Below are 23,993 nucleotides of genomic sequence, written 5' to 3'. Positions count from 1 at the left end.
GATAATTAAAACTATCCCTATTGTTTCATTTTTAAGTCCTAAATCAAATTTCAATATGTGATTCTTTTTTTAACTCTAAAAAAAAGAAAGAAAAGGCACAGGGGGCAGGCAGTGAGCTCCCAGTTTATGACATGAGAGACAGTTACTTTATACCTCATTGTTTTCCTGACTGAACTATAGGGGTGAATCTGCTCAGAAAAGATTTTTCAAGAGGAACTAAATTATTTTTTTATTGGCTTCTATTTGCCTCATTATCAAAAGCCTTATAAAAACTAATCTCTAAATGATCACATAAAATATTTAAAAAAAAAAGACCTCAGTTCTTGAAAATAAAAAGGCAGAAAATATACTTTATTCCAAAAGAGATTTTTTTTCAATAAGTTTTTAAAGAAAAAGACAAGTTACATTACTAAATCCAATGTTTTCCACAATTTCTGAATCTTTCTTCTCCAAGCCTGGCCCTCCAGCCAAGCTTTGCAGGGATGTGGTCAAGGCCCCAAGCCCACAAGAACTTGGCCCGGATCTTCTTCCTGTGGGGGCTTCCAAGCAGTCCCAAGCCAGCCAGTGGGGGTGGTTATGAGGCCGGTGACAGCCATGGCCCCGGGGTACTGACTGGCACAGGCCGGGGATTCCACGTGGGAGCCGTAATCCAGTGTGTTGCAGGCTGCCTGCTTTGCGTCCCACGTGCTATGGGCGGGGTGAGTAGGGTGGATCGAGATGGAAACCTTAGGCCGAAGTTAGCCTGGCCCCCTCAGCTGAGGTGGGGCTTACCCGGATCCACCCACCCAACCTTTCCAGTCACAAACCAAGCATTTGCCAGGATCAGAGGAAGTACAGCATTCCGTAGCACTAGTATCAGGCCTCCTTTTATAATGAAATAAAATGACACTGCCAAGAGAAGTAAGCTATCTCAATTCCAGTTTCTTGGGCCAGACTTGACATCGGAAGCCATCAGGTATCACCTGGAAAGCGCTGAGCTCTGCAGACTGTCCTCACCCTCCCTGGGCTGGCCCTAAGACTCAAGGGCAATGGAACCTCACTCCTTAGGAGCACGGCCTGTGGCCCACTAATCATAGCCCTGCTATACAGAGCTCAGCTCGTCTCGTTCTTAGCCAGAAGGGACCATGTCCCCAAGATGTCTAACATATACCTGAAAAGGTTATAGGAGAGAGCACCCCTCTCCACCATTCAAGAGCCATGGCTGGTGAGTTGCATCTCTGCCTGTGTGTGGCACATCAAATGGTACTGAGGTTGGGACCAGACTCAAGCAGGTGAGGCAGGAAGGTCAGATGAATGACTTGGCCAGAGTCACCATGTGATCCACGCCACATGCCACATCCACAGGTTGTCCAGGCATCGTCACCTGAAAAACAAGGCCCAGCACACAGTGAGGTGGGAAGTGGCCACCTGGGAGGTGGACAGGCCTTGACATCAGCCCCACCTGGGATCGAATACTGGCTCTGCGCCTTGTTAACCTTTCCAAGCCTCAGCTTCTCCCCCTTAAAATAGGGATGCTGACACACAGCAGGTTTTGTGTCAGCAGGTTTGTGGCGTAATGCAATGGGATAAGCAAGTGAAGGGCCATCCCAACTCCCAGCCATGACTGACCATACCCATCACCCAGAGAAGCTGTTCTAGGCAAAGACCTGGATTCTGTGTGCAAGTTCTGGAATGCACACACTCCACAGAGTGCTACTCCCCTCCCCCACCCGACACCCAAGCGTCATCCTACACAGACTCCCTGCTTTGAAGCCAGGTGTTCTGTGATATTTCCTTAGGGGTGGCCACCATGGCTCACTGGAGTAGCTCAATAAATTTTTTCTTCCAGCTTCAAGGTCCAGTTTGGGAACCAGACCCTATAGGCTCAGTGCCTTTACTCATTTTATCTGTCAACTCAAGCTCCAGACAAAGGCGGGCTGCTTTCCAAAGTCACAGCCACCCTGGAGGAAGAATGTCTGCTGCATCTCACAAGATACCAAAGACTCCTCTGGCAGTCCTGATGGTACTACCGGCTGTGCTAGCAACAGGTCACACAGGGAGGTCCACCTTTCCAGGCTAAGAGGAGGCAGCTCTCCCTTGGATGTGGATGCTCTGGCCTGTTTGCCTTTACAATGACTCTCTTTCTATAGCCTCCCTTACACAGACACGCAACAGCTCAGGTGTGTCCACAATTCAGGGATCTCCACATCCATATAACCAAGCCAATTCTCAAGGAAAGGGGCCCTTTTCTTTCTTTTGCTTGGTTATTATGACTATTACTTTCAAATAGAGAATGTATTCACATGGCTACAATATAAAGTGACATTCAGTGAAAAACAGATAAAGAAAAAGGTATTAAATGCCTTTTTATTCTACCCTTGTCATTAACTGCACTATTCTCCACCTTTCCTCTGAACTAAAATCACTCTTCATTGGTTTCTCGTTGTCCTTCCAGATTTCTTTATGCAAAAAGAGGCAAATGCAGGCCTAGCTTTTCTTAAGTGACAATTTTTGGGCAGTGCACCAGTGTCACTTGTGCCTCTGACTCCTGCCAGGAAGGTGATGCTTGCTGTCTTTTCCCTGGTGGCAGCACTCAACCAGGTGGCATGACAGCCAGAAAGGGGGTCTATAAGACAGCCTGTGGAATTTACTGAGCTTAAGAGAGGAAAACCGTCTAATCCAGGTGGCCCAGCCTAAAAACCCGAGGTGCAGACACCTGAAGCTCCAGCACTTGCTCCCACAACACGAGGAGACAAATCCATTAAGGACTTCTGACCGCAGGCAAGTGGGTGCTAGGAACCAAGTCACACGACAACTCCCTGCCCTCCCTAAACAAAGGCCTTCAGCAAAACATTACAGAAATCACTAAACAAACAGGAACCAGTGCCCCCAGTTAACCGCAAAGGCACGGAGATACAAAAAGAGTTCCAGGCTGGCCATGAAAGCCCCAGAAAACGTGTTGCAGTGTGTGGTGACTGCACCCAGATGAACACTTAGCAATATCCCCCAGGGCCATTAGAGAGTGGTTATTTACCTCTGCCCGGGGAGAGTACCCCACTCCTTGCTAATTCTGGCCAGCCTGCTGCACTCAGGCACCCATCCTTTCCCAAGTGCTGTGGTCATTAGAGCCTGACGCAGAGGAGACCACCTGACCTTGGACCATTCTGGGCCTGTGCAGGGGTGTGCTCCGAGGCTGGCCTTGGAAGCTGAGGGCCTGGCTCTGGAGCCCCATATGGGGAGCAGCAGGCAGCCCCCTGAGGCTCCAGCTGCCCCTGGAAAGGAGCCGCACACTGTCTCTGAACTGAGTCCCAGAGAAGACTGCCCTCAGTCAGGTTTTATTTTTGTCCTAGTCAAGGTTAAAAGGAGCTTCTCTTCTAAACCAATTTACACTTACAGCATTACTGTGAATGGAAACAGCTCCAAAAACCAGCACCGCATTTAGCCTGAGTGACTCTTTTTAAAAGTTTGAACAGAATCAGTTTAGAAACATCCCTCTCCACAATTACAAGTTCCTCAAACAAACGCCCACCAGGTGAAAGACAGAGGAACCATGAGAATGAGCTCCCAAAAGCAGCCCAGACTTGCTGTTTCCCCAGCCTGGCTGCCCCATAATTTCCTTCACAGAAACAGGAGATGAAACAACACTCAGCCTCTGAGAAAGAGAAGTCAGATTCCAACCACAGGAGGGACTGTTCCTGAAAGGCGGTACACCCTTGAAAACTGTACTTCTCTCCTGGGTTGTCAGAACCACCTACGATTCCTAAGGTAGGCATATAGGAAAGAGACCTGGAAATCAGAGGGTTTCCAGACTTGTGCTTCCAAATCTCAACTGGTCCTAAAGCTTTGCAGGCAGAACCCCAAGTTCAGATTATAGCCCAGCCATAGTGGCTGTGAGACCTTGGGAAAGCCCTGCCAGGTGTCCACACGTGCACACTGGGTGGGATTTTCACCTCTTGCAGGTGAAAGCACACCCTGGAAGGTAAAGTGGGAAGGGTATTCAAAAGGCTATTCCAGCAGTGTATTTTGATGCCTCTAATGCTTCTCATTTAGGTCACAGGGTCCTCTAAAAATCCAGATGACACCTGGTCAAATGTCTCCCAGCCTCCACACAGTCCTTCTCTCCACAGCTAGGATGTCTGAACAGCCAGCTGCAGGCCCTCCGTGGCCTGGGCTACAGTGAAAAGATCATTGTCTTCAGAGGTCTAATTAAGGTCAGAATCTTGGCTCTGCCTCTTTCTAGCTGTGTGAACTTGAAGAAGCCACTTAACTTCTCTGAGCTCTCAGTATCAATGTTTAACAGGAAAACATGTCCTGGAAAGGTTCCAGGAGAGGTTCACATCAGGTGGCCCAGATGTCACTTCCTGAGCCAGCATTCTGTCAGAAAAGCCAGGTTCTACAAGATTGAAAATAGCCCACTATTCTCTTTTCTTTTATGGAATGTTTTTTAAATCATACAACATATCCCCCACTGTTTTTTTTTAAGAATAAAATAAAAGTCACCTGTAATAAAAAACCCACTGGGGCAAAGTTCAACCCACCACCAACAGGCTGATGTAATCTCATAAGGGATCCACCCAACTCGATCCAAACCCTGGTTGCTGCCACCACCACTCTCCCAAGGCCCCAGCCTCACACCTCACAGTTTGCACAAGCAGGAAGGGGCTGGGGCATCAGACCTCAGCACTGTCCTTCCAAGCCCTTGCCTCCACCCAGTTCCTCCAAGTCCAAGCCCAATCAAAAGGTGAAAAGGAAACAAAGTAGGTTTCACATGCAAACAGCCAGAGCCCACCAACTGTACAAGAGGGAGGATGACGGTTTGGCAAGAAATGCAGTGGTCACAGGGACAGACCAGAATGTTCTTTCCCTGACGGGACGAATGTGGGAAATCAAATTACCAGAGGGCTGTTTAGTGAGTTAGCAGTCAGAGCAAGGGAAGCTCCAGTCTGAGAGTCCAGTGGCCTGATACTTCCAACTCCAGAGTAGAGGACATAGCTCTGCACGAGCCATTCACTCAGAGAGAATGTTATTGGTTATAAAATCTGATTTCGTCTTCTCTCTAATGTGAAGGAAACAAAAGCAGGTGGATAGGCCCAGTCACAGTGTTCACTCAGCCAAATCCCAGATGCTTTAACCATTTCCCAAGCTTCCATCAGAAAGAAGTCCTTTTTGCTGGGGTTAACATAAAAAGCAGTACGGGACTACCAATTAAACAACTGGGGTGTGTAAATTATCGATGTTCACATTATCTGAACTGCTGTATGCTGTGCATCAACTGCCTCCCCATTCCTGATACAATATCATTTCCAGGCTGGCAAGCTGGCAAGTACCAGCCATTTTGGGAACAATTCTGTCGTGCAAACGTTTTCTCCTCACAAGTGCAAATCTCCATTTTGACTTGTTCTCTTAGAGACTCCCGTGACAGCTTTTAAAAAAGAAGTTAGGGCCTGTAGGGTTCACAGTGAACAGGAGAAACAGCAGCCAAGGGAAGCACCAGTGGAAAACAGCCCTAAGCCCTATAACCCTAAAATACCAAAGTGCCTCAAAATATTGTGCAATTGGGTTTTTGACAGATCAATCCTTTATTTTATTTAAATTATACATTTATTTTGCATTTTACAAGTGTTTTTTTCAAAATACTATTCAAAACATAGGATTAAAATTCAACCTTCAGGGCGGGCAATGGCTCAGTGACAGAATTCTAGTCTGCCATGCCGGAGACCCGGAGCCTGCCCATATGCCAAAAAAATTTTTCAATTAAATAAAAAATATATAAATCCAACCTTTAAGGAAAAAAAGCGTGTGCACACACAAAGACATATATATACACACACACACTTATTCACACACTTCTCTCTGCACAGACTACCTCTGGAAGGGAACATAAGAAACTAGCACCAGTGGCTGTCTATAGGGGCTAGAAGATAATTTTCACAATACATTTTGTATTTTTAAATTTTTTGCCATGTTCATGTGTTCTGCATTGAAACACAATCCAAGCTTTTTTAGAAGAACTTAAAGGAGTCAGTAAACAACACTAAGATAAACCACAATTTGAGGATGCACAGGTGGTTCAGTGGCATGGTTCACCTTCCAGGCAGGAGACCCAGGTTTGATTCCTGGAACATGTACCAAAAAAAAAAAAAGTCTACAATTTGAGAAAGAAGCTTTTTTCCCGTTTAATTTTGAAATAAACCTTTTTGTCTAACCTTTCTGTCCCAGCCCTAAAAAAAATCTTTCTTTTTGCAATTGAGTGGCGTGGTCAGGTCCTCTGTTAAATATTCTGCTTTCTTTTAAATTCACTGTCAACCATGCCACTACATGGGGATCTATAAACAGTTTCCAGCATGTCATATTCTTCATTTCAAACATCCTCACCTTTGGGAGCCTCTTAGCAGCCTCATGAGGTCCTGTCTGCAGCTTGCCTCTCTGATGCACCAGTGTCCTTTTTTTCCCTGACCCTGCTCAGGGTACCGTAGGACTGGCCATTTGGGGTGGGCCATTCCCTCCAACCTTTCATTTGATAGGACTCAGAAATGGGTTGACCCTTCCATGAACAGACTTAGGGGCACTAAGCCTGTAGCCTGAGAACCCTGCAGCAGGCCCTCTCTCCACCCATTCCCATCAAGCAGGTATCTGCACCTGGTGCCCACAGCAGGGGGCACTGGACAGGAGAAAGGCAGCCAGGAACTGGAAGGGAGAGCAGCCCCTTTGGGTCTCCTAACCCAGCCCCAATTTCACACTGGGCTCCTGATGGCTCATGGGGTTTCCTAGGAATCTGCTCTGTAGGTATATACTCCAGCCCGCCCAGTCCAGACTTACCCTCCACGGGAAATACTGGTCTTCCAGGTGACCAATTCCCAGGCAACCACGGATGTTCTTACCCCACACAAACAGCTCTCCTTTGTCTGCAAAGAAAGGAAAACAGTGACTTGGTTGGGGCCACGCCAAGAGCAAGTCTCCAAGAAGAGAAGGGGTCATGAGAACAGGCTTTCTAGTACGGGGCACAATCGTTTTCACCAGGCATTACAGCTTTCTTTTGAGAAGAAAGTCCAGTGTCTTAGATAACGCTCTCACACCCCATAAGATGTCCTAGCCCAGGATTCACACTGTGCCCAGCCACACAGGAGATAAGTGTGTTAAATGAGCTATGGGCTTAGAGGCCCTCTCTATTCAGCCCTTACCCATGTCCCTTTGCCCCGTTATCTCCGGTCAAATGCTTCCCTCCACAAGCCTGAAATCTGAGCATTTTCAAGCCATGGCCATGGCTAGGCTTTCTAATTTGCCAGAGAAGTGGGATAATTCATCATTCCTTGTTTAGGTTCCTGTATTTGGGAGCATTCAGTCAAGTGACACGTAACTACTGAGCACCTATGTGTGCCAGTGCAATGCCTGCATGCCAGAAGCTGGGGCAGGACAGTGACTGAGCAGTGATGTTCCTGTCCTCCTGGAGCTTGATCTAGTCAAAGAGCTACAAATAAACAAGTGATCAAAGCAATAAAGACACATTTACAAATTGTGAAAAGTACCATGAAGGGAAAGAACAGGGTGCTAGGGGAGCATAACCGAAGAACTGAAACTAGATTGGGGACTGAGGGAAGGACCCCAGACCTGGTGAGGAGAGCCTGTCCTAACCCAACCTTCCGTTCAGATTGCTGTTCATGTCAGCTTCGGATAGTCCCTCACGCAGAGGCCTCCATTTCACCACCCCATCTGGCAAGAGGCTTTGGTCATGGGAAATAGAAGAAATGACATGGAGATGCCAGGACTAAAATAATCTGGGCTGATTAAACAGAAAGCCCTGTTGTTTTAAGCTGTCACAGCTTCTCTGGTCTGACCAGCATCCTCGGTCCTCCAACCTCAGATTTTATGTTTAACAGAACAATTCAGCTTGGCCCCGGGTAGATTGTTAGCAGACCTCAGGGTAAACCAACCAACTCCAATTCCCAGGTGGCCAAATGCAAATGCTGGGCACATAGACTTGGAGAAACCCAAGGTCTGACGCTCTCTCTACTGAGGGATAGCAACTGGCAGTTAGAGGGAAGCCACTGGGAAATCTAGGTAGGGGGTTCACTTCAGTGTGACCAGAAATGGTTACATCGCATAACAGCAAATAGGAAATTACCTACTCTAACTGAATACTTTTGTATGATTTCCCAAATAGGTGACTTTGTATATTCAGTTTAAGCCTTATAACATTCTGGAAAGCAGATACTTTTACCCCTATAACAACTTGTATATGCTAAATCCAAACAAAAATTCACTTAGCCTACACTCATTTGTACATGGAAGTAGCTGACACTGAGTGCTGGCAAGGAATCCTTCCCCTTATATCACTTGTTATAAACAGAGTCAGACAAAACTCCAACCCACCACCAATCCAAGAGCCTACAGATTTGATGGCCCCCAATTCTGGAACCCAGACCATAAGTGAAGGAGGGCAGGCAACTGTTAACAGTCCTCACATTAGAATGAGGACAACCCCATCTGCCAGTACCAGCCCAAATGTTTAAAGAGGAAATAGTTACTTACCATGGGACAAAAAGATTTCTTAACTGCAAGGAAATAACTAATTTACTTGAAAATCACCAACTGAAATTAATTAGTACAGTTTTACTAGTCAAGTCACCTAAAGAGCAGCAAAGTGAACTGACAGTAACTGGTGGAGTAAGAAATATAATAAAGAAAAGTACACATGCTATGGATCTGTAGAGTAAACCTGTTATATTACGTCTTTGTAATTTGGCAAACCTTTGCAAAAACGTCACTTTGGAGAAACAGGGTAGATTCACCTTTCAGAAAACCACAGGGCGGTCCTGCAAATCTGCCTCGTCATTGCTCATTGCTGGGTCAGATCAGGGTCTGGCTTGACCAGGGAATGGGCTTAAGCCCCACACATCCATTTCCTAATTACCCATCCATGGACCAGCCAAACCCCTGCTGGTTTCCTTCAGCTGCCTGACAGACTTGGGGTCCCCTCCTCCTACCAACAACCAAAGTCCTCTTGAGAAAATTCACTTTAACATTAGCCTAACCACAAACCAAGAGAACCAGAAGTAAAACTGCAGGATGAAAAAAAGACACACATTTATACAACCCCAGGCCAAACAACTTCTGGATTAGCCACTCTTTTTAATTATCCATATAAAGGCAGTACTCCGCTAGAAGGATGGAAACCTGAGAGATGCCCATAGTTTAAGGTTGTACCTGGAGGAGTGACCCTGTACTGGTCTTAGTTCGGGGTCGCTCAGGCTCGGTCACTTACTGGTAAGTGCAGCAAACTGGCTGAGTCCACATCGAACGTGGGAAACCTGGATTTCTGGGTTGAACTCCGTCACGCCAAAGAGAGTGGGCGGAATCATTTCTGGAAGAGCAGTCTCCAGGAGATTTGGTCCTTTCCCAAGAATTCCATAGCCCCAGACAAAAACATGTCCTTCTCCTACATTGCAGTAAAAGCAATGGTCAATCAGTCAACAAAGGATAGCCCGCCCTCACCAGAAATTCAAACTGTACCACAAGAATTCGTTACATCCACATGGGTACTTTTCCCCTCCTTGCTTGGCAAGAACATCCTGATGGATATTAAATAATAATATCTATTCTCCTTTTTCCCTGCTAAAATTTTTGCTTGTGACCACATCTAGCCAGCTAACCAATCTCAGAACATCTTCTTCCCACATCCTAAGGGTAACTGTGGATGGGACTAGTCCAACAGATCACCCAGAAAACCCACGTGAAGACAGGAGAACCTTAGAAGGACAATTTTCCCCTAGTTACAGCTAGAAGTTTCACACTGATCAGAAGACCAAACCAAGTACATAAACTATTTCTGGCCAGATTCTTAAAACTCTTTGAAACTATTTTTTTGGTTAAACAAACTCTGAGGCTTTTCTCCCATCTGCCTTTCATTCCTTGGCACAGCCTCTCTGGAAGAGACAGAGGCTAAGGGAGGAGAATAAAGTACTTAATTCTCCACTCCAGAGTTTTGCTATAGAATGACTAAGCTCTGCTGCTGTCTATTTGTCTACAAATAAATCACAGGCTTTATCTTTCTGTCAAGAATTTCACCCTCACCCTATAATAACTGAACTCAATCCAACTCGATCTTCCCATGGACAGGCTCCCTTCCTTATGCAAAGGTCTGCAGCCTGTGAACCCAATGGACATTGACCAATCCCCTATTCCATCCACCTATAGCTTCCCAATGAACTGCCTGGCAGGGCACTCACCATTTAATATGGCACAGCCTGTACCACCACAAGCAGCCTGCTTCACCTTCCCCACTCCAGAGAAGGGTAAGCACCGTGGGACATTCACCTGAATGAAAGAAAGAATCCAAGTCCATGCTGTTAGGAAAGCAGACCAGCAAGAAATCAGAAGTACTCTGATCTATGATAAATCCCAGTTCATTTGTTCACTCTGCATATATTCCTTGAAGATGTAACACTAGACTAAACACCTAACAAGATGCTAAGGATACAATGGGGAGCAAATGAGACTCATTTTCTAATGCTCGGAGTTCTAATCTAGTGAAGAGGGTAAGTGACAACCAAAAATAACATAAAATTACATTTGTGCTAAATGGATGAAGGACAGCACAGGGGTCTCTAAGAGTATATGACAGGGGACTAGATCTAGTTTAGGGAAGGGAGCAGTCAGGAAAAGTTACATTTTGTCCTGAGATCTGAAGGATGAACAGGAATTAACTAGGTAAGAGGAGAAGAGAAGAATATTCCAAGGAAGGGAGCCAGCCTGTGCAAAGGAAATGAGATGAGCATGGCACACCCAGAGAGGCCCACTCAGAGAGGTCAAAGCAGGGAAAATGGGGGATATAGCACAGGAGGAGGGTGGAGGGAAGGGGGTGGCCAGAACATGCAGGGCACTGCAGGCCATAGCAAGGATTTGGTATTCATCCCAAGCACAGCGGAAAGCCAGTAAGGGTTCTAAGTAGGGAAGAAACCTGATCAAATGTACATTTTTAAAAGATGACTCTAGAGTGCACATGAGTGTGTAACAAAGGTGAAGAGCCAGGGCTGTGGGGAAGTAGGTATGAGTTCAGTTTTGCATGTATGGAACTTGTAGTGACCAGAGACAGCCAAGGAGAAACGTCAAGTGGTATTCAGAGAGGACTGGAACTCAGAAGTCTTGGCCTAGGAAGTATGTTGGAGAGATACTGGCATATGGGTGGTAATTAAAGCCACAGGTGTGGATAAATCTTCTGAAGGGAGGGTACAGAGAAAAGAAGGTACTTCTATAGGACCTTCAATACTTAAAGGCCTGGCAGAGGAGGAAAAGCAGGAAATGAGACCAAGAAGGAACAACAAAAAAAGGCCAGAGAATAAAAAGACAGTGCAATCACATGGGCATAAGGAAAATGTCACAAATACGATCAAAGTGGTTTTCACAAACTTGGTCAATGTGTCATGGTCACAGTCAAATGCCGCTGAGCGGTCAAGCAAGATGAGGACTGGAAAATGTTCTCTAGATTCTTTACTGATCTTTTTAGCAGGCTGGAGGTCACTGGTAACCCTAGCAAGAAACACTTAGCAAATTGATAAGGGTAGAAGTGAAGTGGAATAGGCTCAGGGATGAGTAAATGAGGAAATGGAGATAGTAGGTAAACACAGCTCATGAGAAGCTTGGCTTAGAAGAGATAAAGGGAGATGGGGGAAGCCAGCAAGGAAGCTTTTTAAGCGGGAGGCATATGAATCAGGTGTAATAGGGAGGAAAATCAGTGACGGAGGAGAGACTGAAGTTCTGGGACAGGCAGGCCAGCAGACAGATGGGTCTCTGAGGTCGGAGATGGGATCCAGGGTAGAGGGAGAAGAATCAGTTTCAAGAGGAAAAGATACATCGCCTCTGCTGTTACAAAGTGAATGTGCCCAGGGTGGACACAGACACAGGCAGTGTGAAAGATTCCTAGCAAGTCACTGACGGTGATTCCAACTGATCGCATCTGTTTTCCTCTTTAAGCTGAGAGGAAGACAGGAGAGTGAGAGGGGAGAAGGGTGAAGGTAGCAACTGAGTTTTCCAGCAAGACTATAATGCTCCTGGTGCCTCTACTGAGGAATAACTTTAGAAAGAGATTGTAAGTGCTTCCCTGACAGCCATGAATCTTGAAAGATTCACTTTCAAATGGAAACAGCTGGAGGATGGCTGGGCCTAAATTGACTCAAAAGGAACAAAACGGCTTACCGATGCAGAAAATCTTTGCCTAGATGAAGCTAGGCCGTCAGAGCTAGGGCTTGGCCTCTACCACTTGGCTCTCAGAGAACATCTTTACTTTACTGTGCTCTGGCACATTGCCCACAGCAAATGTGAAGAAGCACTCCAGCAATCGGAAATTCACCACTGTAGTCACTGACAGCGTGAGGCTGAGGCCACCATTCACGGCATGGTGGGCTGCTTCTGAGATGGCTCCCGAGGATCCCCTCCCCTTGTGTGTGGGGTGGACCTAATGACTTACCAGTAAGGATTAAGACCACCAGCCAAAGTGATGGATATAGCCTCCATGATCAGATTTTAGAAAACTGTGGCGTCTGCTTGCCAGCCCTCTCTAATGAAGCCAGATGCCATGTTGGGAGCTGCCCTATGGAGAAGCCCACATGGCAAAGAACCAAGGAAGCCTAGCCAACAACTGCTGGCGTGTGAGGGCCAGGGAAGAAATGAATCCTGCTGACAACCACGAGGATGAGCTTAGGAGTGAATCCGTCCCCAGGTGAACCTTATGATGAGAGACCCAGAGACCCAGAGACAGAAGACCCAGCTAAGCCACGCCCAGATTCCTGACTCATAGAAACTGAGAGGTAATAAATATGCCTTGTTTTAAGCCACTGGGTTTTGGTGTCATTTGTTATGGAGCAATAGATAACAATGACATGACACAGGGACTGTCACCTGAGGAAGGTCATGGGAGACATCTCTCTCAGGGCCTTGGAATCAGGAAAAGGACTTCTACTGAACACCTTATCTGCAGCTTATCTTATGGAAACAATGAATAATTTAAATGACCATGTTTTCTTCTTTGTTTCAGCTGCTAGGGTGCTCAGAGTCAAATCTGCCACCACTTGCAGCCACTGTACCAGAATACAGAAAATGCATTTTTCAATCTTATCTGACCTTTAGTTTCCCTTTGCCCAAATTTCTTTATCTATGAATATATTTTTAAAACCTTTCTATATCTTGTCAAAATTTTCATGATATTAAGGAATGTAGTATGTTTTTTAAATAGTCCTTATCTTTTAGAGCTATATGCTGAAATTTTTATGGATGAATATGCCTAGGGATTGCTTTAAAATAATCGAAGGCAAGGGTGCACACAGTGGTAGAATGCTTACCTGCCATGCGGGAAACCAGGGCTTGTTTCCTGGCCCACGTACCCAAAAAATAAAAAAATAATCTAGGGCAGAGAAGTGGATAGAATTATAGATTAAACAAAACTGAATATCAGTGGTATGGGGTCTACTTGGGGGGTAATGAGAATATTCTGGAATTAAGATAGTGGTGAGGCAATGTGATGTGTGATTGTGAAATCCTGTGTCTGATGCTCCTTTTATCTACCTTATCAAAAGACGAGTAAAACATATGAAATAAAAATAAATAATAGGGGGAACAAATGTTAAAATAAATTTAGATTGAAATCCTAGTGATCAATGAAAGGGAGGAGTAAGGGATAGGGTATGTATGAATTTTTTCTGTTGTCTTTTTATTTCTTTTTCTGAATTGATGCAAATGTTCTAAGAAATGATCATGATGAATATGCAACTATATGATGATACTGTGAATTATTGATTATATATGCAGAATGGAATGATCATAAGATGTTTGTGTTTGTTGCTATATTTTTTAAAAATTAAAAAATAAAAAAAAGAATTTGCAAAGTCCCCGTTGGGGACTGGAGAGAAAGGAGGAAATATTAGACTTTCCCATCTGGGGAATTCTGATATTCTTGCTAAGCAGGGGAGACAACCAAGGGATCAAGGGTGATCCCTTGATCTTGGAATTTGCTGCTATGAAACTTATTCCTGCAAAGGAGAAGCAAAGCTTACTTCTAATTATGTCTAAGAGTCACCTCTGGAGAACATCTTTCGTTGCTCAGATGTGGTCTCTCTTTCAGAGCCAACTAAGCAGATAAATTCACTGTCCTCCACCCTACATGGGACATGACTTCCAGGGGTGTAAATTTCCCTGGCAACATGGGACAGGACTGCTGGGATTTGCTGGGAACACGGGACAGGACTGCTGGGATTTGCTGGGACCCAGCAGCATCATGGGATTGAGAAAGCCTTCTTGACCAAAAGGGGGAAGAGAGAAATTAAACAGAGTTGAGAAGTTATTATGGAGGTTATTCTTATGGATTATATAGATATCCCCCTTTTAGTTTATGGTGTATTGGGGTGGCTAGAGGGAAATACCTGAAACTGTTGAACTGTGTTCCAGTAGCCTTGATTCTTGAAGATGATTGTTTAACTATATGGCTTTTACAATGTGATGGTGTGGTTCTGAAAACCTTGTGTTTGATGCTCCTTTTAAGCAGGGTATGGACAGATGAGTTAAAAAAAAAAAAAGGATAAAAAATAAATTAATAATCAGGAGTGATGCAAGCGTTCTAAAAATGACCATGGCGATGAATACACAACTATATGAAGACATTGTGAGCCAATGACTGTATACTATGGATAGACTGTATGTGTGTGAAGATTTCGCAATAAAATATTAAAAAACAAAGATAGTGGGAGGGTTGCACAACCTTGTGAATATACTAAAAATCACTTTACTGTACAGTCTGAAATGGTGCATTCGATGCTATGTGAATTAAATATCTCCAATTTTTAAAATTTTGTCATTAGTTGTATCTGTCGAAGTTGGGTGATAGATACACAGAGATTATTTATATAATTAACTACTTTCACTGATGTTTGAAACATTCCTTAATAGAAAAATGCTAAAAATCCTACTGTATTGATAGTTGTTCTCTGTGGTGAGAGGAGGTGGCAGTGATGGGGAGGAAAGGGCACAAGGCAGGGGGTTTGCGGTGTTGCCAGTGTTTTTCTCTTTTTTAATTTAACAACATTACTGACGTGTAGCTTACCTTAAAATTCTTTCATTTTAAGCATAAATTCAACAAACATTAATAAATTTAGAGTTGTGCACCCAGCACCACCATCCAATTCTAGAATATTGCCACCACCCCAAGATCTATGCTCATTTGTTCTTGCCCCCAGATTCAGGCAATAACTGATTTAATGTTAAACTCATATGGTTGCCTAACAGGTCTAGATTTAGTTTCCTCACATGTGGGCTATAGTCCATACTTTTTAATACAGTAGGTATCATCTTCATTCTACGTATGAGGAAACTGAGATTCAGAGAGGACAAGAAATTTACCAAAGGTCTTAGAGCTTAAAAGCTGCAGGATTCGAACTTTGTTTAGTCTGACTCCAAAAGCATTTTGCATTGTGCTGCATGGTCACTCCAGATTTGAAAGTGAGCTGATTGTGGGTCTTAGTAGAAGTTGGACATTAATCAAAGATTATTGTTACCCATGTGTGTGTATTATTGCTCTATATCTCATTAGGCATATATGCTATTACGTATAAAGCATTTCTCTTTTTTCTTTTTTACTTTGGTTGTTGCTTTAAGGTTTGAAGCCTGATACTAACCTATTTAATAGTTATTACCTCTGTGGTATTTTGCTGATAGTGATAGTGGTACCCACACTGAAGGTAATACTATAATGTCAGATACTGACCAGTTAATTCTTTACACCAAAATGTTTACCTGGAGATACTGTATTATCCAGAGGTGTTATTTTGCTTGTTTTAATCTGTAGTACAAATAAACAGAGGCTTAACCTCTTGGTGCTAAATTCTGTCAGGTTGGGCTGGTAAGGAGTTTAACAAACATTCAAATGCCAACTCATGATAATGAAGACTTTTGAACCTAAGCTTTCTTTCCAGTTACCAATGAGAAGGCCAAGAACTCAATACTCTGAAGAGGCATCTTCACAATAGGTTAGTCCTTGACAAGCTCTTGGTGAAGAGCTTCTTATCAATATCCTTAAGGCTTTCTATTTCCAAACTTCTGGCACCATGAGGTTTCCTAGTACCTGTGTGGAATCCGTGATGCAGGCCAGTTGCAGGTACTCAGAGTTTCCCCAACCAAAGAGGGATCCATCGGCAGACACGGCCAGGCAACAATCACCATAGGTGGCAACCTGGACAACATTCACCCCAGCAAGGTCTCCACCCAGCCTGGTGGGTGTGCTGGTGATATCGTAGTGACCCAGACCTAGTACAATGGAAAATATGTACTTTTAACTTCTTATTCTTTTAACAAACACTCACATAGCCTTACTATGTGCCAAGCAGAGTTTTAAACACTTTACAAATATTAAATCAGAAATCCTAATCTGCTCCTCTGCATTCTCATAACTTTCTTCTCCATGCTCTCTCGAGGGGACTGCAGCAGGGAGACTGTGCTGGTCTGAAAGGATGCATATACCCTAGAAAAGCCATGTTTTAATCCTAATTCCATTTTGTAAAGGCAGCCGTTTCTTCTAATCCCTATTCAGTACTGTATGTTTGAAACTATAATCAGATCATCTCCCTGGAGATGTGATCTAATCAAGAGTGGTTGTTAAACTGGATTAGGTGATGACACATCTCCACCCATTTGAGTGGGTCTTGATAAATTCCCAGAGTCCTATAAAAGAGGAAACATTATGGAGAATGAAAGAGATTCAGAGAAAGCAGAGAATGCTGCAGCACCACAAAGCAGAGAATCCACGAGCCAGCGACCTTTGGAGATGAAGAAGGAAAAATGCCTCCCGGGGAGCTTCATGAAACCGGAAGCCAGGAAAGAAAGCTAGCAGATGACGCCGTGTTCGCCATGTGCTCTTCCAGCAGAGAGAGAAGCCCTGACCATGTTCGCCATGTGCCTTCTCACTTGAGAGAGAAACCCTGAACTTCATCGGCCTTCATGAACCGAGGTATCTCTCCCTGGATACCTTTGATTGGACATTTCTATTGACCTGTTCTAATTAGGACATTTTCTTGGCCTTAGAACTGTAAACTGGCAACTTATTAAATTCCCCTTTTTAAAAGCCATTCCGTTTCTGGTATATTGCATTCTGGCAGCTAGCAAACTAGAATAGAGACATAATAGGAACTGGTATATGTGCTGGTTTGAAAGGATGCATGTACCCTAGAAAAGCCATGTTTTAATCCTAATCCCATTTTATAAATCCAGCCATTTCTTCTAATCCCTATTCAGTACTGTATATTTGAATCTGTAATTAGAACATCTCTCTGCAAATGTGACTTAATCAAGAGTGGTTGTTAAACTGGATTAGGTGATGACATGTCTCCACCCATTCAGGTGGGTCTTTATTAGTTTACTGGAATCGTATAAGAAAGGAAACATTTTGGAGAAAGCTGGAGATTCTGAGAGAGCAGAACGATGTAGCCACAAGAAGCAGAGAGTCCCATCTAGCAACCTTTGGAGATGAAGAAGGAAAATGCCTCCCGTGGAGCTTCATGAAACAGGAAGCCAGGAGAGGAAGCTAGCAGATGACACCATGTTTGCCACGTACCTCTTCAGCCAAGAGAGAAACCATGACCATGTTCACCATATACCTTTCCACTTGAGAGAGAAAGCCTGAACTTCATCAGCCTTTTTGAACCAAACTATCTTTCCCTGGATGCCTTTGATTGGACATTTCTATAGACCTGTTTTAACTGGGACATTTTCTCAGCCTTAGAACTGTAAACTAGCAACTTATTAAATTCCCCTTTTAAAAAGCCATTCTGTTTCTGGTATACTGCATTCCAGCAGCTATCAAACTAGAACATCATATTCTTAAAACCCTTGGAATTTTCCACATCTGAATTAAGTTAGAAAACATTGTAAGAGGGAATGCCACTACAAAATTAAATCTATTAGATCCTGCCCAAACACAACAATTTTTGATGCGCTGCTGGGCTTCACCTCCATCCCCACCTACTAAGAAAAAATAAACCAAGACTGGCAAAAGGAATAGTGTGGCAAATACTAAGCAGAGGTAAAAGGTAGGGCTTGCGCTGAGGACAAATGTCAGTCTTAGCACTGCAGTGGGGGCTAATTCCTGGGCAACCAGCAAGGGGACAGCACTGAACTTTAGACTCTGCTTTAAAACCAGGGTTCCTCAAAGGGGGGCCAAAGTGATCTTCCACTGCCACCCCTGCCTGGCAACAGAAGAAAGCAAATCTAAATCCTCTCTGATAGAAAGCATCTCCAATTTAGGCCCCCAGAATTTCCACAAATTAAGTTCAATAAAATATGAGCTCATGATCAAACATTACCAAATACACAAGGAACCACGTCACTATGAATGACAGTCAACAGAAGCAACCAACAACCAACTGACACTCTCCAGAATTCAGACATCAGAATGATGATATACAAAATGAAAAATAACTCCTGCATGGAATGCTTAAAGAAATAAAAGCAAGAACAAGAGACTATTGCAAATGGCAAGGTAAACTTGAAAACGAAGCAATTAGAAATGAAAGATAGTAGTTAAAATTAAAAACTCAAATGGATGGACAAAAAGGCAAGTCACAAACTACGAGAAGATATCTGCAATGCTGTAAGTGATAAAGAATACCTATAAAGAATATATAACAAATTTCTGAAAATCAGGAAGTACAAGACAAATAAGCCTACACAGGCAAAGATGCCATGTGCAGTTCAGAGGAGAAAAAAATATGACTTCCAATTAACACATTAAAAGATGACAATTTTTCCAGTTACAAGTAAAATTGTAAAATTTAAAACGTAATTAAAACCATCCCCAGAGATGAAAAATAAAACACCCCCAGATTCTCACCTAATCCCAATAGACAGGCAAAAATTTTAAGTCTAAACATGTAAAAAGCCTTGCCTGGGCTGTGGGACAAAGGTCACTTGTACCAACTATTTTGGAAACGAAATGTGAACAGATGTGCATACCCTATAACCCAGTAATTCCTCTCCCGGGAATCTTCACCAAAGAAACTCTTGACATGTGCCTGAAGAGACGCACGAAGTAGGGCAGTGCTTGTTACAGCAAAGTCTTGTTAACCACCCAAAAGTCTAGTGACAGGAGAATGGACAAACTGAAGTATGTTCTCATGGTAGAAAAGCATATAGCTATAAAAATGGCTGAAGTGCAGATACATATAATGACCTGGCTGAATCTTAAGAATCATAATGTTGAATTTAAAGCAAGCCATAGAAGAGTACATATATCATCCTCTCCCCAAAACAAACAAACTACTCAACACATTGTTTGTAAATCTGCATGCGCATGTGTATAAATATACACAGTTTTTCCCCTGGGATAGAGGGGAGCCATAGGCAAAGACTGCAGTATTGATAATGTTCTAAGTCTTAAATCGGGAGGTTATGATTAACTATTTGCTATGTATCATCTTTTGTATACACCAAATATTACATAATAAAAAAGATTTTAAGTAAGTTATTCAAAATGCTGAAGGGTTATGAAAGAAAGTAATAGAATGAAACTATCAGGAAGGAGAACAACTGATTTAGAAAGAATGGTCATGGAAGCCGTCACTGAGGAGATGACACCAAATTTAAGACCTAAAGGATGAAAAGGCGAGTGAAGAATAATATTCCAGGCTAAGGAAACAAACAGTATGTACAAAGGCTCTGAGGCCAGAAAGCTGGGCATGTTCCAGCAAGTGAGTAAAGGGAAGCTGCATGTGGTGGGACTCTGAGCCAGGTGACAAGGACAGGAATATCAGAGGAGGTACAGATATGAACAGCAAGTTTCTGGAACAACACCCAGAAAACCGTCAACTGTGGTTATCTCCAGTGAGTGGGGCTTTTAACCTTAATCCTCTCTATGTCATCAGGCTGTATCAGCAATTTTATTAAAAACTGGTTAATTAAAAAAAATTTACCCACAGCAAATTTTTAAGACCTGCACACTAGGAGAATAATCCACTTACACTGATACACTCATGGCTAGAGAGGCCATGATTAAAGTTCTATGCATTGCTGATAGCAGAATAAATGAGGAAAACTTTTGGAAAGCAGTTTAGCAACAGATTCTAAGAATAACAAAAACTATTCAAATCCTTTGATCCACTCCTGAGAATTTATCCCAGGGAAATATTCCAAATGAAAGAAAAACTGTATGTAAACACATGATAACGGTAATGTGTTTCATCCCACTACCCCCCAAAAATAAAAAGTATGACAGCAGGAGAATGATGACAATGTCTTATGAAAAATTAACTTGATGCCATATCACAATAATATTAAAACTACAATTCTGAAAATTGCACCAACTTGGAAAACTATTTTATGTAAACCTAAATGATAAAACAAGCATCTTAAGTTGTACCCATGCTATTATTACAACTGTCTGAAAGATACATACATATTAAGCAAGGACTGGGTAAAAGTATAAGACAATGAACAAAGATGATCAAATGTGGTGGTAGAGGACTTAAAATGGTTCAAAACTTTTCTTTTGTTGTTCCTAACCTGTTAATACTACACTTAAAAAAAAAAAAGTTTTAAAAAGGGAAACTAAAATAGGCTAAAGGTAAAGGCCTTCCTTTCAGACACATGTCAAAACCCAAGAGTAAATGAAGCAGGGTGGCCCAGCCTGTCCTCGTTCCTCCATTCCTTACTCACATTCTCTTCCCATCACCTAAAATGCAGGTTCTTTTTGGTAGCATTTGTTTCATTTTTAAAAGTCTCCGTTTCCTCTCTCTGCTGAGGGAAAGGCTCAGAATTCCTCTGTTGAGGAATGGCTGAAGTTGCTTCCAAAGTTTCACTGATGCGTTTCTATGACTCAGCAGCATCCCCCAGAGGTGAGAGCAAAACTAAGGAAGTAGGCTGAAGCCAGGAGAAGCTCTACAGATCACAGCTTCTTATCGCACAGACAGGACCCCGCACGGTCCCAAGCAGGTGAAAAGTACATTACCTGTCTGCCCATCTGCGCCCCATCCACAAGAATAGACTTCGCCTCTGTCCGTTAGGAACAGACTATGATCCTGACCACAGGCAACCTATAAGATGGAGAGAGGTGAGGCTGATGAGAAGAAACACTCAGGACCCCAAGTGCCCTAGACAATGGCTCTCAAAAGCCAGTCCCAATCCATACTGGCCCCACAGTACCTGAGCCCCGGAGAAGAGGTCGGGCGCAGCACAGCTTGTGGCTCCCACTGCACTGAAGCTGTTCCTGCTAAAGGGCTCGATGTGCTAAGGGGCAAGGCCTCCGTCCTGAAGGAACCACTCTCCTTCACAAACCCTTCTCTCCCTACTCCTCTCCCCTGCACCTCTAACGGCTGCCAATCTTGTTCACTAGCTCACCCTCAGTGTTGGAATCCTTGCCAAGGTTTTGTCTTCTGCTCTCCTCTCTCCTCACTCTTCACACTTCCTGGGAAACAGCATCCATTCCCAAGGCTTCAGCTGTCACCCTGACACTGTTACTACTCCAGCCTCAACAACTCTACTGAGCTGATTCAGATATGTTTTTCCATTAATTTTCACTGTATTATCCTTGATACACTTGTGAGAAGTAAAATGACAGAAACTGGGGGCATGACTTGTACAGAATTTACTATAAACCCAAAAGAGAAAAACAAGACTAAATAACACTTGACATCTAGTCCAACGAGGGACATCTGGTCCTGTGATCTTCATTAATGAGATGTTCTTATATAGAGATCCGCTCTGCCCTGTTCTAGACACCCAACTAATAGAAAAAATGGTATCCCTTCTTACAAAGCCAGGCACCATGCTAAGTTTGAGGCACACAGAACCACAACCCCCGGTGAAAATCTGAAGCTCAAAGTCACTCAGTAATTCAGTGGAGGAACAGGGACCTGAAATTCCATCCACGTGACTCTTGAAGCCTATGCAAGAGCCACTCCCCACTACTGCGACCTTATGTCCATCCTGCCTAAAACCAAATGGCTTTTTCTTCCCCCACCCCTCACTTTGCCCTCACCACCCAACCTAAGCCTGCCCCTCCTCCAGTCCTTCCCATCTTGGTTAGGAGCATCAGCATCCACTCATTTGCTTACTGGAGTCAAACTCGACTCCTAGTTCACTCCCTGCCCATCGAACCAAGCCCCAAATCCAGTCAATTCTCTCCTTATGTGTGTCTCCCACCCACTCCTTCTCCCCATCGCTTCCCAACTAGCCTTCATCAGCCCCTCCCCAACTCTATACCACACCATGCTCAAAGTTACCTCTCTGACAGGATCGTGATTTGACTGTCACTTGCCCTACCAGAACCTCTGACAACCCCTGACTGTAAAGAGGATGAAGTCTAAACTCCTTAGGAAAGCATCATCCACATCTACCCTGTCATCTAGCTGATTTCACCACACTGCCCCTTCAGCTACCAATCTCCAGTTCCACTGCATACTCTAGGCCAGGAAAACCTGTCTTCTGTTTACATGGCCCCTTCCCCTCTGTCTTAAAACCTTTTCCTTTCACCCATCCCTGATCTAGCTGGTAAACTCCTCTACCACCTCCCACGTCTTTTCTCCCTCCTATCCAGCCCTGGGGCTCTTAACAATTCCCCTTTTGATGCCCCTGTAACACTTTCTGTACACACTCATACATGTATTCAAGCATTTATTCTAAATCCCTACCATATGCCATGTACTATACCAAGAACGGGAATAAAACAGTGAGCATAATACCAGTCTGGGACACACAGGGAACTAAGTACACTAGGAAACAGCTAATTACTTTTAAGCTCTCTCTCCCACTGGAGCATTATCCCTCCCTAAATCTTATTCAACTTTGTACTCCTAGGATCTAGTGTAAATCCTCACCCACTTATAGCAGGCAGGCAATGATTTTTATTGAAATAATTTACAATTCAGAAAACCCTCTAACAAGTTTGCCATCACCCTATCCAACCATTCAAAAGTACCCAGGGAATGGGACGGGTGGCTCTCAGTCTGCAATTTCTTACCTGGACCACCTGGCCATCGAAGCCCTGCATTCTGTGGATTTTGTGACTTTCACTATAGCCAGGAACAATCAGGGAGAAGAAGGAGATATGGTCAAGGTAAGCAGTGTGCAATCCTGGCCCCCTCCCCTCCAAACCCAACCTAGCCAGCTCCTACTCACACTACCATCTCTTGGCTTACTTTTATGGTAACATAGCAACTATGTGGGAAACTCCCAGGGTCAAAAACCAGCCAGAGCTAGGCCTAGGCATGAAACTGAAACAAAATCCTTAGGCAATTTTAATATGCAGCCCAAATTAAGACTGGTATTTAAGCGCACCAGCAGAGGAACCAGAAAGGAAATTTTTTTAAGACTAAAATGATCAGAACAAAAATAAAGAGGTTTTTTAAGCTAACTAATCTGATAAAAATCAGAATTATCTTTTTAAAAAATATTTTATTCAAAGAAATTCTACACATCACAACCAGTGCTCATCCACCCCCACCCCACCTGGAGCGCACCCTGAAGTGGAACAAAATGCTTCACACCTTGCCACTGGGCTCTCACTACTCCCTCACAAGCACAGGGAAACTTGCTTTTTATTGCTCTGTGGGCCTATCACATAGGAATCACTCAAGAAAGTGGCTTGATCAATTCTTCATACAGCAAAGGGAGGGGGTAGTCCTTTGGGGAACTCACCTGTAAATTTCATCTTCAACCACCTTTCTTCCACACTGCCCATAAGAATTGTTTCCCATGCTGAAGACTAAAGAGTAACAAAGACAATTATATCAGCTCTACTAATTCACAGAATCCTAAAATGTCAGGACTGGGAGGGATCTCAAAACTGGTCCTAGTCCCAGTGCCCACCAAAATTGCCCACCATAACTCAATTTCCTTCTCGGACTTTCCTAGTCTCTGCAGGCACACCCACAGGCATGTTGGAGATCAGGCCACCACAGCAGCCCAGGCCACCTTGACTGCTCCTCTGCCGTCCACTCCAGACCCTCTTCTCTTATTCTTCCAGATTATGAGGCTCACATCCTCCC

The 23,993-nt window shown here is 43.7% G+C and overlaps 1 protein-coding gene across 3 annotated transcripts in view; it reads right to left on the bottom strand.

Annotated features, from left to right (window-relative positions):
* Positions 1-320: 320 nt before the first annotated feature.
* The window catches only part of RCC1L (RCC1 like), a 54,384-nt gene continuing 30,711 nt past the window's right edge, over positions 321-23,993 (bottom strand). For 2 of the 3 annotated variants that reach the window (XM_077140997.1, XM_077141000.1), the window contains exons 4-11: positions 23,644-23,710; positions 22,967-23,018; positions 20,957-21,041; positions 16,085-16,266; positions 10,206-10,293; positions 9,242-9,415; positions 6,799-6,884; positions 321-1,363 (exon numbers count right to left, since the gene is read on the bottom strand). In XM_077140997.1, the coding sequence (XP_076997112.1) occupies positions 1,286-1,363; positions 6,799-6,884; positions 9,242-9,415; positions 10,206-10,293; positions 16,085-16,266; positions 20,957-21,041; positions 22,967-23,018; positions 23,644-23,710 (812 nt within the window). In that variant the 3' untranslated portion in view covers positions 321-1,285. Of the gene's footprint in view, positions 1,364-1,385; positions 6,096-6,798; positions 6,885-9,241; positions 9,416-10,205; positions 10,294-16,084; positions 16,267-20,956; positions 21,042-22,966; positions 23,019-23,643; positions 23,711-23,993 lie in introns of those variants that run through there. The other variant, XM_077140998.1, reaches the window with a different exon arrangement.

This window comes from Tamandua tetradactyla, chromosome 23 (genome assembly GCF_023851605.1).
Source record: "Tamandua tetradactyla isolate mTamTet1 chromosome 23, mTamTet1.pri, whole genome shotgun sequence".
Lineage (NCBI taxonomy): Eukaryota > Metazoa > Chordata > Mammalia > Pilosa > Myrmecophagidae > Tamandua > Tamandua tetradactyla.
This window is presented reverse-complemented; position numbering and strand designations above follow the sequence as displayed.